Genomic DNA, 16544 nt, shown 5'->3' with positions numbered 1-16544 from the left:
AAAAGCTAATGTTAGGCTATAAACGAACGACACCACGGAGTGTGAATATACACAACGAGGCTGTAAAGGAAGACAAGTCGGCGTGATGACGTTTAGTTGTCTCATTTAGCCTTTTTAAGACACATAAAGGTTTCAAAAGTCCTGAGTGAGATATTTCCTGACGTATTTTATGTCGTAGAACAAAACGTTAAAATCTCTTCAGCTTGTGTTAACCACAGACCTTCCTTCAGCCATCTAACTAAAAGCTGTTGACCTCCAGGTGAGGGAACAGGAAGTGCTAAAATGCTAACTAATTTCTGGGTTTTAGGACTCTAAAGAGACCCAGATATGACCCCAGCAGAGAACAACAGTGCTCACTGTTAGATATGATGAGGTATGAGTTACAGATTTAATAGTGCTGATCCACTGTAGTAACTGGACAGAACACTTGGAGTGTCACCAAAAATAACAATCATGATCTACTCCAAAGTACAACTCAGCTCTTATGGCAGCAAACAAGAGCAAGCACAGACACATCCTTTTTCAAAATAATCCCTCCCCTCCCTCATCAGGGAAGGTAACCTACAAGTGGCGAAAACGTGAAAACTCACACACGCAAGACCAGCATGAGAGGCAGCAAGAGGCAGCTGGCACACCCAAAAATCAGATGCTGAATGAATTGTTAGTCTTAGCCAGTACGCAAAGCCACACTTAAGCCTGATGCTATTAGGCATGTAAACAAAACACCCAGCCTCTATCCATCTGTAGCTGTTCTGTATTTCTACCAGGAAAAAAGCCCTCAGCAGTCGTTGTGTGCAGCCGGCCGGGGACAGGGACGGGGACGGGGCTATCTTAACCTTAACCACCTTAACCATTCGAGGTCAATTCACCATATTCACACAGCAGTTATTTGGCTCTTACGTCATGCTCAGGGTGGGAAGGAGTGTGGAAACTAGTCAGACAGCGACATAGCAATGGTGAAGTGGTCCAAACGTTGTACTTGTTCACCGCAGCGAAGTGTTGACACAATCAAAATTGGATGGATAGGTCTGTGAAGACCCCTGAAAGAGTCCAAACAAAGAGATACAGCGACTGGACTGAAGGTCCACGATGTTGGGGTACGCAAGTCAGATGTTTGGACCACTTCACCATAGCTATGTAGCTGTCTGACATGTTTCCGGAGATCCTTCCCACCCTGAGCGTGACGTAAGAGCAAAATGGCTGCCATGTGAATATGATGAATGCCTAACCTTAACCATCTCGCGAGAGTTTCGCAACTTTTGGGCTACCTTCTAGACACGACCCTCATCTGAACTGAACGTATTGTGGCAAGTTGATACCATCTGACTGATATCATCAGCACTAAATCCTTGGACATACGTTTCACGTCTGCGGACAGTTGTGGCCAAGTACCAGTCGAGACCCACATGCAGTTCCTTTCATACCACAACTGAGGGTCTGTGTTGGCCTAGCGTTCCATGCATGCGCGTTTCCCGATCCGCGCTCCATTCCAGTTGGTAGCGGTAATGCACCATAATGTTGTTTGCCAGGAGTTGCCAGGAGTTTCGCCTGCCTTTGTTTTCTTTTAAAGACGAACTATATAAATGTGGGTAACGGCAGATCTCTTCGCACAAACTCTCTTCTAAACAAGCCTCCACTTTGTTATCTCCTTCTTCTTCTTCTTCCTGGCAAACCAGTTAGAGGTGCATACGTGTGTCCGTCCACAGACATGGACGGATGACGACATTTACATCACACAGACCAAAGTAGACCATCGCAGATTCGTGGACCGGGACCATCGCGGATACGCGTAAAGTATGAATTGGCCTTGTGACTGTTGTTTGATCGGTTGCCATAGCAACTATCCAGGTGAAGTTAAACAGCAGATCTGTAAAAGCCTCTGGGGTTGATGCTCATCTTAGTTTGGTGGGCTGTATTTCATGAGAAACCTATTTCCTGATTTCCAATTCAGTGGAACAGTAAATGTTAAGGTGTTTTTCTTTGATCTTGGGTTTTAGCACCAAAACAAATGACTCAAAGGAGGGTTGTTAGTTGACATCAACAGGCAGTCTGGGCATGGTGCGGTTTACAGTTGAATCCAGGTGTGTCTGTGAGTCATGAAGCCAGAAGGGAGTTGAGTTTTTGACAGTGGATTTTTACACCAACACATACATTTCTTGAAGATAGCCCAAATGCCCCAAAATAAATGTATGATGATCAAATAAATTATATAGGAAAAAAGCTAAGAAACAGCAGAGTTGAGGTGTGCAGCTCGCTGTAACCATTAACAAACAATGTGCCACAGTGTGTTGTACATGGTGGGTGTGGCCTGCAGATTCTATTCAGTGAAAAAATTTTTACAGGAAATTGAAATGAATGAGCAATCACTCACACACACAAAGAGAAAACAGACAGACAGAGTAAGATGCTTTGACATGTCTAGTCTGAGAAACTAGTCTGAGAAACTAGTATGGCCTTCAGTGACCCTCCCTGCATGTCTGCATGCTGAAGTCAGCCATGTGGTTTTTCTTCAGAAACATCTAAAATCCCTTAGTCATCATAACTCTTTACTGTCTGAAGCATTTATAAGCAGCATATGAACACTTAATAAATGGTTCATAACAGCAGATATAAGCGCATTTATTCACTGAAATATTTGTCAACAATTATAACTTCTGTTAACACAACATATTGTAGCTTTAGTCGTATTTAATGATGTGATTACACTCGGTTACATCCTTACAGTTGGTTTTAGATTGATCAACTGTTTAAACAGTTTCAACTGGTTAGATATGCCACATTTTGAGCTTAATAACTCAAGGTCCACTTCCTAGATTTCTTCCAGACCTGTCAGCCACATCTCATGGCCTTCAGTTGAGCTCAGTTATCACAGACGGTGAAGAAGAAGTATTTATGATTACTGGTTAATTATGGTACTGGGAGGGTGGTGATGTAGTACTGGGAGGGTGGTGGGTGGTACTGGTTGGGTGGCTGATATTTTTTTTATCATTTAGCATTTTACGTATGTTTGTGTATTCAAAATTGAACAGAGTTAAAGATGGTACTGTAACAGGTGGAGCAATGGCTGGTTATATCTCATTAAAGATGGTACTCTAACAGGTGGAGCAATGATTGGTGATGTCTAGTTAAAGAATCAGAATCAGAATCAGAATCTTGTCTATTCCAGGTGTATCAGGTATACACTAGGAATTTGCTTTGCTTTGTTGGTGCAAATAGGCAGCAAAAATAACAATAGAATAGTTAAAAATGTCAGAATAAAGTAAGAATACCAATACAATATAAGATATAAACAAGAAATAAACATAATATAAACAGATAGTGCAAATATTGCCAGTGTACAACAATCAGGTACCAGAGAGAGAGAGAGTGTGTTTTCAAAATTGAACAGAGTTAAAGATAGTACTGTAACACGTGGAGCAATGACTGGTGATATATATTGTTAACTTTGCTGAAAACTGTACTGTCAAATTTAAAAGAGGGATTATGGGGATCCTTCCCTCTCTCCATTAGCAGTCTTGCATTAGTTGAGTCCCACAAGCATCCCATCACCACCCCTCGACCAGGCCAGAGTAACAGTCTGATTGGCATCACTGGAAAGGTCCTCTCTTGTCCTGACAATCTCTCATTCAGCGAATTTCTCTCGTCTCCTGCACCACCACCTTGCTGTAGGTGGGGATAGAACTCACTGTGGTGGTAGAGGAACCCAGCGTGCCGCTCTGGGGACCCATGGATGAGCTGCCCTTGCTGTAGAGAACTCTTTGAGACCCAGAGAGAGACCCAATCTTCTGGGACGGACCTCCTGCCTCCTGGACCAGCTGCCCTCCACTGCTTGTTGGCCCTCCGACCACCAGGACGCTCTGAGATCCTGAAAGCCCTCCTGACTGCAGAGTGCCCCCCTGCACGACACCAATCTGGCTTCCATTCAGCCCTTTCATTGACCCTGCTGGGACCCTGCCCTCCACCACCATCATGGTCTGGGAGCCAGAGAGGTTGCCAGTGTGGACCAGATTGGCACCGCCGCCCTGGATTCCGCTCCTCTCCACCAGCATCATGTGCGGGCCCTGGGCTTGTCCGCTGGACATCATTGTCTGCCCTTGTACAACCATGCCTTGGGCAGGTCCAGTCTGGATGCCGTTAACCAGTACCATGCCCTGCAGGTTGGTAGCTGGTGCCTCAGCCAGCAGCACAGTGTTTTGAACCTGTGGCTGGACTACGTAGTGCATGGGCTGCATCACAGGGGCGGTGGTGTAGTAGACAGGCTGCTGTTGCTGCTGCGGCTGTAGCAGGAGCATTTGGCCTTGATTTGCCATCCCTTCCTTCACTATGGTCATCCCTGTACTCACTGAGGGCATCCCTTCCTTCACTATGGTCATCCCTGTACTCACTGAGGGCATCTCTTTCCTCACTGTGGCCGTGCTTTCCTTCACCACCTCCGATACCTCCTTGACCACAGTCTGAGGGGGGGTCGGCTTGGGTAGAGGGGGCAGCTGTTGGGCAGTCATCAAACTTGACAATGAGGTCTGAGTGTTGATGGAGGCACTGGGCCGAGGAGTGAACACTTCATTTGGGATCTTCTTGCCTCCGCACACTTCAGCCAGGGTCTTGAACTTCGTCCCGAGGTCATCGAGGAACCGCAGGTCGTTGTCAGACTCCAGGAGGCTGCAGCAGCCCACTGACCCAGCGAGGGAGCCCTGGCCCTCGTAGTCATAAACCAAAAGACAGTCCTTCACGCCAAGGTTCTCGTTATCGCTGAGCACCTTCTGTTGAAAGAGAAAAAGGAAAACCACCAAGATTATCTTTTTTGTTGACTGAGCAGTCAAGTTTATTGGCATTCATGATGCAAACTCTGTTTTAATTTAATGAATGTAGAGGTGTCACCCAAAAGGTGTGTTTATAAACTGTTGGTATGTCCATTAACACACAGTGAGTTATTTACCTTAAAGGACTCTTTAGAATAGGTTCTTACGAGTACAGGCCAACCTTAACCTTTGCTTTAACTGACAGGACAAGTGCACAGCGTGATCTTTTGTTACTGCACAGACATTTGCAGTTGAGCTATTCAAAGTATACCTCTTTTATTTGTTTTCCAAACATATGAAAACAATCAAATTAATTACTTCCAGGATGACAAAATCCTACCATGGGTTTCAGTAAGTAAAGAGTAGAAATATGTAAATGATTCTCCACCTGAGAGTAATACTGTCCCAGGAAGTGGTCTGGCAGAGCCATGCCGTCATACATTCCTCCACCTCCTTGTGATTCTCTGCCATCAAACTCAGAGTGGAAGACACTGCCGTTCGTCTGGTTCATCGTCCCCCACTCTCCCTGGCCAATTCCAATAGCCCCACTTCCATAACCCTCTTGATAGGCAGCCCCGTTCATCCCATCAACGACGGATTTCTGGATATCGAAACTTTGGATGGGCACCACTGCCTCTTGTGTTGGCATGTTCAGCAACGGCACCGCCTATAAAAGGCCAATTGTCCAAATGTTAGAGAACAGAGTCAACAGTTATTCTGCTGCCTGGAATCAAAAATAACTCAATGCAGCTTTGAATCAGATATCATCTCAATAGCAAGTGGACAGAATGTATGCCAATAATCCTGTCGTCAACACTGAAGGTCGTGTGTTTAAAGGGTAAATATGTTGGTCTTACCGTGTTCTCTCCCTGACCCTCGGTGTGGTAATTAATGAGGTGTGATTTGGTCTCGAAAGGCATTTTAGTAAAGCCCCCTGGCAGACCCCCAGCCCCGCCACATTGGCAGAAGAGCAGCAACAGAAGAAAGACTGTAAAACAACAACAACAAGTTTTAGTCAAACTTAATGACTCCTAAAATGTGGTGTGGGGACTGCAGGGGTCCCTCAGAAAAGAGGGTGCAGGTACAGTTGACCTGGCAAAGTTTTCTTTTATGACAGGCAACCATGTCATTCTTTATGACCAACACTGGTGTAAGCTGCATGTTGTTATTCGCTTGACTTCAGTCTGGCCACAGATTTCTCTACTGCCATCTGCTGGACAGACCCATGATCAAATCTAAAAGTAAAGGGATCTGAGAATTTACCTTCAACAAAACTGTGGCTGTTAGAGACTTTACTATGTTATGGATAAATACTTCATACTTGAAGCTACGTTTTCAGGGGCTCAAAATCTCCAGTCAAGACAGTGTAGAGGGTATTAATGCCCCAGGAAGTCCTTTTATGTCACACTTCTGTTTTTGTCTCGTGGGGTTACAGCTTAGAACAATATCCTATTAATTACAAGGTCATATACTGTTCATGGCTTGTGCAACTCTGCAGGCATTATTGGCTTTTATCAGCCGACATATATGTGGCTATTCACACACATATTTTGGGCCTTTTCAATGAAACTCAACCTGTCTGGGGATTGTCTTGAACACACAACCCTTCATCAGAATGAGCATGACATACTTACGTAGTAACAGCAGCAGGCCCAGGAATAGCAGTCCGATGCCTCCAGGTCCTAACGATGCTCCTTTGTCGTTCTGACCTTGGGCCCCTCGTTTTCCACACACAACCCCTTCCTCACAGGTGCAAACTTGGACCGTCACTTTCTGTGGTTCTGGACAGAACAGTCCCTGCTGGTCTGTCACCATAAACTCCACCTCATATGAACCAGGCCACATGGGCTCTTGGGCCCTCAGGATAGCTGCAGTGGCTGCCGGCAACAGGACAAAATTATGAAAAGTGTGTCAAGTCAATATGCTTTATGGTATTCTGGATTAAAGACTTGGTCAAATTTGAATTTAAATTTGTTAGTCCTGTCACAGCATCCTCTGCACTCTGAATCACAAAGTAAATATTATGGTTTGAAAAATCGACCCAGAAGTCTGGAAGTTTGAGTTGGGAAAAGTATGGAATATTGAAATGGAAAATGTGTAGGAACCCTGCTAGTCAAAACAAGCTTAATGATAGTTTTTAGGTCATAAATTGTTATTAACTCGTATGTAGAATTTGAAAATGTTTCACTTTGGCAGCCCCTAGTTTTAAAACAAAGAAAGACATCTGTGGCAGACACCAACACAGAACCATTTCTAACTTCTATTTGCATGTTTTTATATCTCTTATATACTATTTACACAACTTTTGAATGTTTGGCAGTTTCCTCCTCACCATTTAATTGCTCCACGCGCCATTTGCCCTGAGTGCCCTCTGGTTTGACGGCAAAGTGAAACGGAGGCCCGTTAGGGAAGTCATCATCATCTTTAGCGTTCACGATAACACTATCAGCAGTGGTACACATAGTCTGGAAGGTACTGGTCAGGGTGGGGCAGTTGTCATTAACATCTTCCACCTCGATGGCTACTGTGCCGGTCGCTGTTTTAGAGGGCATGTCTGTGTTGGAAAAAAACAGAAATAAAACAGATCATCATTCAGCGTTTCCTTTGTTTGTATTTCCATTCTTCGGACGCTTCACTCGTCCTGCTGGGGGACAACGGGTCCAACCATTCTGTGTGTCCATTCATTGTCTATAGAGCAGCTTCACACTTTATACCGTATGACATCACCAGTTTGAGACGGTGAGGAGCTCAGGTTCACACATATTGACTGAACTTTCCTAGGCCATGGAGATAACATATTGGAATCCTTCATTTAGGTGGTGTTCTTCTTTAATACCATTTCCTCTAAAGCCATCCTCTGAGCAAACTTTACATTTCAGCTCCACAATTGGCAAGGCTGTATGATTAGCAAAAAGCTTGATGTTCCATACCGTCCCGCAGCTACATTTCACTAAGAATACTAACTAGTATTACATGTAAAACATCTGAAGCTGGAGTAGAAACATGTTGGAAACGTGTACCTTCTGTAATGCAGAGTACTTCAGCTAAATATGTCCCATTGACCAGGTATGGGGATTCTCTATCAGGCATCTTGTTCAGTCTGATCTCAGCTGTCTTTGGGTCGATGATCAGCCAGTTGTCAGGGTCGGAGTTCTTGGCATACCTAAAGCAGAAACAAGCTGCGTCAGTTATTACCATGGAGTGTAGACAATTAAAGTGGAAGTGAAGCATTCAACCAAGTTAAGCTGCTTTACTAAATAGATTTCCACTCTAATGAACAATTATGTAACAAACATGACAAATGGCAGCATTTAAAAGAAAAAAAGAAGCCTTGTTTCATCTTTCGTGGCAAGAGCGCCGCCATGTAGCAGTACTGTAGTCAGTGACATCACCAGGTTGGTTGGCTCGGCTGAGTTACACAGATACAACGGTAGAGACCGTAAAAGACAGAGAACGAGGAGACACAGGACGGAAGAAGACAAAAGAGGGGACACTATTGTTTTGTTCCTGGATGTAAAGATGAGTTTTATAGTTTTACAATGTTAAAACCAAGGACAAAACAGTCCGTTTCATAAACTGAACCTGAAACGGAGATCAGTAACGTTACTGCAGCGCTGGCTAGTGGCACTGAAAGAGTCCTCCGACAGGCCAGCTGACTGTCTCCCCATCTCCCGTCCTCTCCCCGCAGGAGATTGGGGAGACAGAGACAGGTGATCAGAGAGGGGAGAGGACGAAAGATTGAGAGACAGCCAGCTGCAGAGTGCCTTCACTCCCACTAGCCAGCGCTGTCGTCAGTAACGTTACTGATCTCCGTTTCAGCGACAGTTTATGAAATGAACTGTTTGGTTTCTACATTGTGAGACTCATCTTTACATCCAGGAACAATACAATAGTGTCCCCTCTTTTGTTTTCTTCTGTTCCGTGTCTCCTCAGTCTCCGTCTTTTACTGTGTCTACCGTTGTATCTGTGTAACTCAGCCGAGCCAACCAACCTGGTGACGTCACAGACTAGGGTACTGCAACATGGCTGCGCTCTTGCCACGAAAGATGAGACGGGTCTTCTTTTTTCTTTTAAATGCTGATATCTGTCATGTTTGTCATATAATTGTTCATTAGAGTGGAAATCTATTTAGTAAACCAGCTGAATATGGTTGACTGATTCACTTCCACTTTAGGCTGACATTGAAGTTTTAACTGCAGAGGCTTTCATGTATAGCACTGACCTGACATTCTCAGCTGGTTTCCCAGTGTCTTCATCTGTTGCCTGGTATTGGGCAATAACATCCTTAGTGGTGTAGCTGCTTCCTTCTGAGATGGGAATAGCTTTGACTTTGGGGTCAAAACTTGGCCCCTCCGGCTGGTTCTTCACATTGATTTTAAGTGGATAGGTTTTAAATGTGGTCCCACCTAGCCATGTTGTTGTCCCACTTCCCCCACCAGCACCAGTTGGTCCCCCTGATCCCCCTGTTCCAGACCCACCTCCCACACCAGCACCTGCACCAGTTGGTCCCCCTGGTCCCCCTGCCCCGCCTGCTCCCCCTGCCCCGGCTGATATCCATCCCCCACCTGCCCCACCTGCCCCACCTGCCCCAACTGCTCCACCTGCTCCACCAGCTCCACCTGCTCCACCTGCCCCCCCTCCGAAACCTATACCAGCTCCAGCATTTGTCGCAGATCCATCATACGATGGAGCCACGTTCCTCACAGCTAGTCCTAGGTCAAGGTTCTTCATATCCTCATAGTCCACAGCCTGTGAAATGACACAAGCACAAAGTTTTGCTGTTTGTGTGTATTTGTCAATACAGGCTCAGACAATTCAATAAAATGAGGACTGAAATGCAGACATGTTTTATATCCATCCATAATGATTAGGCTGTGTGCCATTGATGAGCCATTTTCACTGGTTCTTCAAATCATCAAACAAAATGTACTGTGTTATTTTTAGATTACAAATGAGCCCAAATGAGACCTCAGAAGGGGGCCTTGGGTTGGTGTCGACCCTGTGACTTGCCAACTTAAGACTGCACCCCTGCAAGTATGTAAAATCCCAGAATGCCCCTGTCTAACACAGGCCTATACAATACATTTCCACAAAACATACCACTTACCACATCTATCCCACAAAAGACTGGGATACTAACCCATATGATTCATCCAAAGTGAAAGTGCAGTACCTTGTCGAGCATTAGGACGCCCTCGTTGGTCTTGGGGTCTGTATGGATGCTGAAGTACCCAGCCTCGTTGCCTTTGACAATGTCAAACACAGCTTTCCAGTTGTCTGTGTCCTTCAGGTCCAGGTCCTCTGCTTTGATCCTCATCACCTCCACATTCTGTGTGTTCTCCTCGATGCTGCCCTCATACTGCAAGTACAACCCAGTATGAGATCAAAGTAACAGGGTTCATTTCTGTTCATTTGTTGATTAGCATTTCTTTGACTTTAATTTTTGATCTGTGACATAAGCATGTCAACATTTCCAATTTGTTTTCCTTAAAAGAAAACACGGAGATCGTTCAACCCCTCATGGAAACCATTTCTTCTACAGTACCACATGTCAATACTGAAGAGTGTGAGAAAGAAATTTACCTGCTCTTTTTCCAGAGTGGGAAGGTTGTCATTCACATCTCGTACATTAATGGTGACTGTGCCGGTTCCACTCTTTCCCCCTGGTTTGCCGTTTAAGTCTTGACCTTTCACTGTCAGAGTGTACTTATCTGCTTTCTGAAATTAGAATGGGAAGAGTTAGAGCAGGGACTCAGAACTTTGCTGTATGTTTCAGTCAAATTCCCAAAATTATCTAATAGGATGGCAAATGATAAAGCTACAGATTGTATAGTACTTTTAAGCACTACAGAAAACATGTGAGGCATGCACATTACAGGTGTAACTCCCTAGAAACTTTTAAACTAACTGTTGTCAATCTAAAATAAAGACAGATTCATCAACTGCAGGATTATTTCTCATAAAACGTTTTCAGAAACACATTTCGGCAAACTATTTTCGTAATATATCAGAAAAAGGTTTCCAAACAAGCCGCCGTGTTGGTTCCGGTTTAAAAGCTGGGAGCAGCAGCCCACGAGGGAAGGTGTTCATCCAATCAGGTGGCGAGTGTCTAGTGGCGGCCCATCAAGCGTCCAATGCTGGGAGGCGAAGCGATCCCTTGAGTCCAAAAACACCCCTGTGGACACGTACCATTATACTCCCAAATGAACGCGTACACGGACAGCTGCAGACACCACAGACGCATAGTAGTTCTGTTTATATTGTACACTTGGAGGACGTGTTCCACACATGTGCAGTAGATCACCACAATACCGCATGGACTTGTCCGGACTTGTCCGGACTTGTCCGCATGACTATTATGTCACAACATATTGGCGGTACGCAGATGTCCACACAGAGCTTATGTGTAAGTCCTCTGATGATAAAATTTACATCACGGGGACCCTAGCGGACCCAGAAAGTATAACTTCAGCTTTAAAGATAGGGTGAGGAGCCCAGACATCCGGAAGGAGCTCGGAGTAGAGCCGCTGCTCCTTCGCATCAAGAGGAGCCAGCTGAGGTGGTTCAACATCTGATCAGTATCCTCCTGGACGCCTCCCTTTAGAGGTTTTCTGGGTACGTCCAACTGGTAAGAGGCCCCGGGGTAGAGCCAGAACAGGAGAGATTATACATCTGGTCTGGCCTGGGAACGCCACGGGGTCCCCCAGGAAGAGCTGGAAAACATTGCTGGGGAAAAGGACGTCTTGAATACCCTGCTAAGCCTGCTGCCCCCGCGATAAGAGGAAGAGGATGGATGGAAATGTTGTCCAATATTAACTATGTATAGGTCACTGTGTTGTGTTGGTAGAATTAGCAATAATAAAAGTCATGAGGGTAAGAATGGAAAGAGGTAAATTGACATAAGGCATGGACTCCACCCCGTTGTTACCAACTTGTCATTCTTGACTGAAGATGATTGGTGATTGGATTAGCAATTGACATTGATCAGCTGATGGAGTGCAGAATTTCAGTTCTCTGGAATTGGCACTGGCCATTTCGATGCAATTCATACTGTACCTCTCTGTCCAGGGCAGAATTTTTGACGTGGATGGTCCCATCCTTGGTAATGTAGAACATGTCACCAGGTGGGTTCTGATCAACGATGAAATAGGCGATCTGAGAGTTCTCATTCCCTGGTTCATCAACATCAGTTGCAGTTATTTTCATAACTGAAGTTCCTGTAAGAACAGCATTAAATGAAACAGTCAATAAATTCAATGTCGGTAAATTCTACTGTCTTCAGTCTGGTGTGCTCTGATGATAGCAAACTGAGAGCAATAAATGTTGATGTGGAACAGACAAACTGAGCTCATTAAAGAGGACATATGCTTATTTCCAGGTGCATACTTGTATTTTGGGTTTCTACTAGAATCTGTTTACATGCTTTAATATTCAAAAACACTTTATTTTACTTAATTTTTCTCCCGAATGGTCTGCAGCTCCTCTTGAATTCCCCTCGGGATCAATAAAGTTACTATCTATCTATCTATCTATCTATCTATCTATCTATCTATCTATCTATCTATCTTTTCACCCTCTGTCTGAAACGCTCTGATTGGTCAGCTGGCCCACTGTTGTGATTGGTCAACGGAACCAAACTCTTCAGACTCTGCTCCAGCTCCGCTCTAACTAGCTTCGAGGGCGTGCCAAACTAGCTGTCATGCGAATGTGTTACTTGATGACATCACCACGTTACAGAAGAAAAGGCGGGACTTCAAACAAAGCATTTCAGGCAGTGGGCAAGTGGGAATTTGTGTGATTTGTCCACAAAAGAGGAAACATTAACCTGCAGCACTGAGCTCCGGCACCTCCCCGGGCTTTATGACTCCAAACACTGGTGCGTTGTCGTTCTCATCGACGACCTTGATTCGTAGGTTAATTTTTCTCTCTGCCTCTCTGCCATCACGGTACTTAGCAACACCAGACAGCTGAAACAGAACCATTTCTTAAATGTTGTTGTCTTTATCATCTGTTTTAGCACGTACACTTGCATGCGTAGCAAGTAGCTGCCAAATATCTCAATATGTGACACGAAAAGCACCAATTACTGAAGCTTATGAAGGGAAAAGGGACATCACAATCAAAAAGTACAATAAATAGAACAGAAACTGTCATGTGTCACTCACATTGTACGTATCGATGTCCTCCCTGTCGAGTACTTTGGTCACCCTAATTAATCCAGTTTTATAGTCTACTACAAACACGTGGAAGGGATATTGATTTGCACCAATACCTTCCAGAGAGTAGTAAATATTTGAGTCAGTTTCAAAATCTGACCGAATCTGAAACACAAAGCAGAAGAAGAAAAAAACTTGAAGAAATTTGCAAAAGAAGAGCACATGAGCCCTGCAGATCCATGCATGTCTGTGGTCAGATAGTCCCCTCTTTGTCTGATTGTTCCACAGTTAGTGGGTATAATTAATCAGTGACTCACCTTGGCAATAGACTCCTGTTTAGTGTAGTCCACATTTTCGTGCAGTGGCTTTGGAGGGAGAATCCATTCTCTTCTTTTTCTTACCAGATTGTCTCCAGACTTAATAATCACCACAACAACAGCCTGCAACACAATAGATGTAATGACTTCACAGGGAACCCTCACTTAACAGATGAATCCATACGTGTATGTAGATAAAATCAGCTGCCTATCACTTAAAGGTACTATATGTAACTTTTTACACGTATAAATCTTTTTTTTATTGCAAATGAGAGGACAGGTTGTAACCTAACCTAAAAAATTAGACCTTAAGCGACTTTCTGTGTTTCCTCTATCAGCCTGTAGACTGCTTTTAATGTGAAGGACTGGAAGGACACAAGGTCAGTGTTCCAGTGGATGTGACGTGCTCGCGCGTGCTTTCTCTCTTCAGTTCAGCTGAAGAAATGGAGAAACGACCAACCCCCATCACAACGCAGACTCAAACAAAATAAACATGGTATAGTCGGCGAGATGTCAGTCGAGCACGCGTGTACATGCCCAGACAGTCCTGAGAAGAAGTCTGATCTTTATTTCATGTAAATAAAGAAGGGGAACCGATGCAGCTCTAACCTCCTGCTGCTCCGGCACAGTTCAGTCTGGCTGAAATTTGACCTGCCAGTTTGAGAGAGCGGGTGGGGCTGACTTGTTGTTCAGGGCCTACTGACGGCCGCCTTTCATACTGTCTATTGCTGCTTGGTGAAAGAATACAAGTGTAACCACGGCATGTGTGTGCACGGTGTGAGAAGCATGAAGCGACAGCATTCTACGTGTTGAAAATGACGATACGGCTTTCATCAAACACTGAGCTGTCTTTGTCATCAGTCCTCGTGTTGATGTACCTGTAACTCCACTTCTGTGAGTAAATCCATTCATCATCGGTCTTCATCAGAGCTTTAATGGGATTAACCAACAGTGGGGTCCATTAAGCCATGTTTCCACTACTGGTAGCACCCCCTTAGTGTATAGGCGGGATTCTCAGCTGATCGCAGTAGCGACAGCATGTGAAACCGCCGTGACATCATCTTCAACAGAACACTCGCAGAATCCTTGCAACGACAACCAAACAGAGGAACTTCCGCACTTCCATCTGTTCTACGGTGTCATGTACGCTGGAGTTTTGCGAGCTGCCATTGTTTAAAATGTAACTCCACCTTCTAGTGTCAGCTCAGCTCGCTTGGAACCTCGGCTGAGGTGGTGCCAAGAATGGAGTGGTTCTATTGGTACCATCCACAACTTCTGCTAATGGAAACACGAAAATAACCGTTCTAATGTGTAAAAAACTGATCTGAACTGTACTGGACTGGACTGGACTAAACACTGGACTGCTGGAAAAAAATGGTTAATTGGTTATCATCACTCTTTAATCCACTACAGAAGTGAATCCAGTGTGAGTCATAAGAGAGACTACTCTGATCATAGGTTTCACTTCCTCCACAGTTATCTCCTCAACTGTAGTTGACAACTAGAATTCTGGTCTTATTCATATCTAACAACAAAAATCTTCTCAGACAGGGGGTCCGTGACCTAATGTGTATCAACTTAGGGGTCCTGGACACGATAAAGGTTGAGAACCACTGGTGTAGAGCACCACAGCTTTGATATTCAAAGTATTGTGAGGCCCTCTGTGTGAAAACATCCACACCTGTCTGGTCAGGTACTTGGAGACATCTCCCAGCGGATTTAACTGAGCCTCACCTATTCAGTCAATGCATGGACATGTCAGGATGACACGTGAGGTATGGTAGACTCAGAAAGGAGTGGCCTCTCATCTCTCAGTGAGTAGGGAGGACAAGATCTTACTCATCAGATGCATGGTATGTGTGAGAAGGTTACTGAGCACAAAGCATTCAAACGTGATCTTAATTATTCATGTAAGACATTATCTCTATGGTCATTGTTATCCTTTCTCTCACTCGGATAATTATTATTAAAAGTTACGATACCAGTACCACTACCAACCAGTACCCTTAAATGATAGCGATACCAATAGAGTAGCCTACCGAGGATTTGGTGGCATCTCGGCATGCTGAACTAACTAAACACGTCAAATATACCACAGTCTACTTCACCACAGCACAGCCCGTATGGGTTGTAGCTGCTGCAGTAGTGGGCCAATCACACGTTGCATTAAACCGAAGAACGCTCGTGGTGATTGGCTGCGAACGAAACCGTACAAATAGTAATTTTCTTTCTAGATCTGGGTACAAAAAGGATCAAGCAACAACATGATAACCTAGTCTGGTATCTGCACTGCACCGCATAATACTTCTGATAAGTTCTGATTCGTAATCGTAGTTTTTAGTTTTTTATGATTCATCCTAAACACACTGACCACAGATGGATTTCTGGTTACTAGGCCTTGTTTTATTAAGGCTGATGATTAGAAGTACACTTTCCCATGTAAACAAGCTCTCAGATGGTGTTGAATGAGAAGTGAAGTGATGTCTCTAACTTGTGAAACTCAACACACCTGTCTGTTGCCATGGCAGCCAGGTATTTGTCAACATAGACAAGATCATTAGCCTGAGATGTAAATGTGTTTCAGAAGATGAGGACCAGTGGTGTGGACAGGTGACCGTACTGGAAGTACTTGTTTCTGAACGCGGATTCTTTGTCAGTTGTTGAAACTTGAGTCCTCTGGCTCCAGGCAGATAACTAGGCTATAGGTTTATAACAACAGTGAAGTAGAGCCAAGACCTATCTAAACCACATACAGAGTTAACTAAACAAGAGAGTTTCTAAAACACAGTAAGAAACTCCACAGGTAGGTTACTCACCGCACATAGCAGCAACACAAAGACGGGAGGAGAAACCCGAGTCATGACTGGAGAGAAGTCCTGTTATCTGTATCAAGTGAACCGGTAGAGTCCCAGTGGCGCCAGTAAGAGTTCCCGACAGACTGTGAGCTGATGGAGGCGAGGAGGAGGTTATGAATGAGGAGTAGGAGTGCTCCACCACACACACACACACACACACACACACAGACCCTCAGGATGGAGGGTGTGTGGGTGTGTGTGTGTGTGAGAGAGAGAGAGAGAGAGAGAGAGAGAGAGAGAGTAGCCTATATTACTTCTGGGTCATTCCTGTTATGCAGCAACATTTCTGCCCCCATGATTTACATTTCCTTTAACATGTGTCAAATATATATAATAAATGTATAACAATATATATAATACAAATATACATAACAAATGGCTTAAATTATGTAAAAAAAGAATAACGCACATTAGAAT

General features: G+C 44.4%; 1 protein-coding gene across 1 annotated transcript in view; it reads right to left on the bottom strand.

The window, feature by feature from the left end:
• The window catches only part of LOC119488524 (desmoglein-2-like), a 28359-nt gene extending 12102 nt beyond the window's left edge, over positions 1-16257 (bottom strand). Inside the window, exons 1-14 of the mRNA XM_037770259.1 lie at positions 16089-16257; positions 13273-13395; positions 12965-13120; positions 12625-12766; positions 11856-12016; positions 10383-10517; positions 9973-10158; positions 9022-9548; positions 7820-7962; positions 7132-7353; positions 6434-6676; positions 5657-5787; positions 5188-5466; positions 3553-4760 (exon numbers count right to left, since the gene is read on the bottom strand). Coding sequence (XP_037626187.1) covers positions 3627-4760; positions 5188-5466; positions 5657-5787; positions 6434-6676; positions 7132-7353; positions 7820-7962; positions 9022-9548; positions 9973-10158; positions 10383-10517; positions 11856-12016; positions 12625-12766; positions 12965-13120; positions 13273-13395; positions 16089-16133 — 3627 coding nt within the window. The 5' untranslated portion in view covers positions 16134-16257 and the 3' untranslated portion in view covers positions 3553-3626. The remainder of the gene's footprint in view (positions 1-3552; positions 4761-5187; positions 5467-5656; positions 5788-6433; positions 6677-7131; positions 7354-7819; positions 7963-9021; positions 9549-9972; positions 10159-10382; positions 10518-11855; positions 12017-12624; positions 12767-12964; positions 13121-13272; positions 13396-16088) is intronic.
• Between the last annotated feature and the right edge of the window lie 287 nt (positions 16258-16544).

Source organism: Sebastes umbrosus, chromosome 5, assembly GCF_015220745.1.
Source record: "Sebastes umbrosus isolate fSebUmb1 chromosome 5, fSebUmb1.pri, whole genome shotgun sequence".
In the NCBI taxonomy this organism is placed as follows: Eukaryota; Metazoa; Chordata; class Actinopteri; order Perciformes; family Sebastidae; genus Sebastes; species Sebastes umbrosus.
The sequence above is the reverse complement of the archived record's forward strand: the minus strand, read 5'-3'. Positions and strand labels throughout refer to the sequence as shown.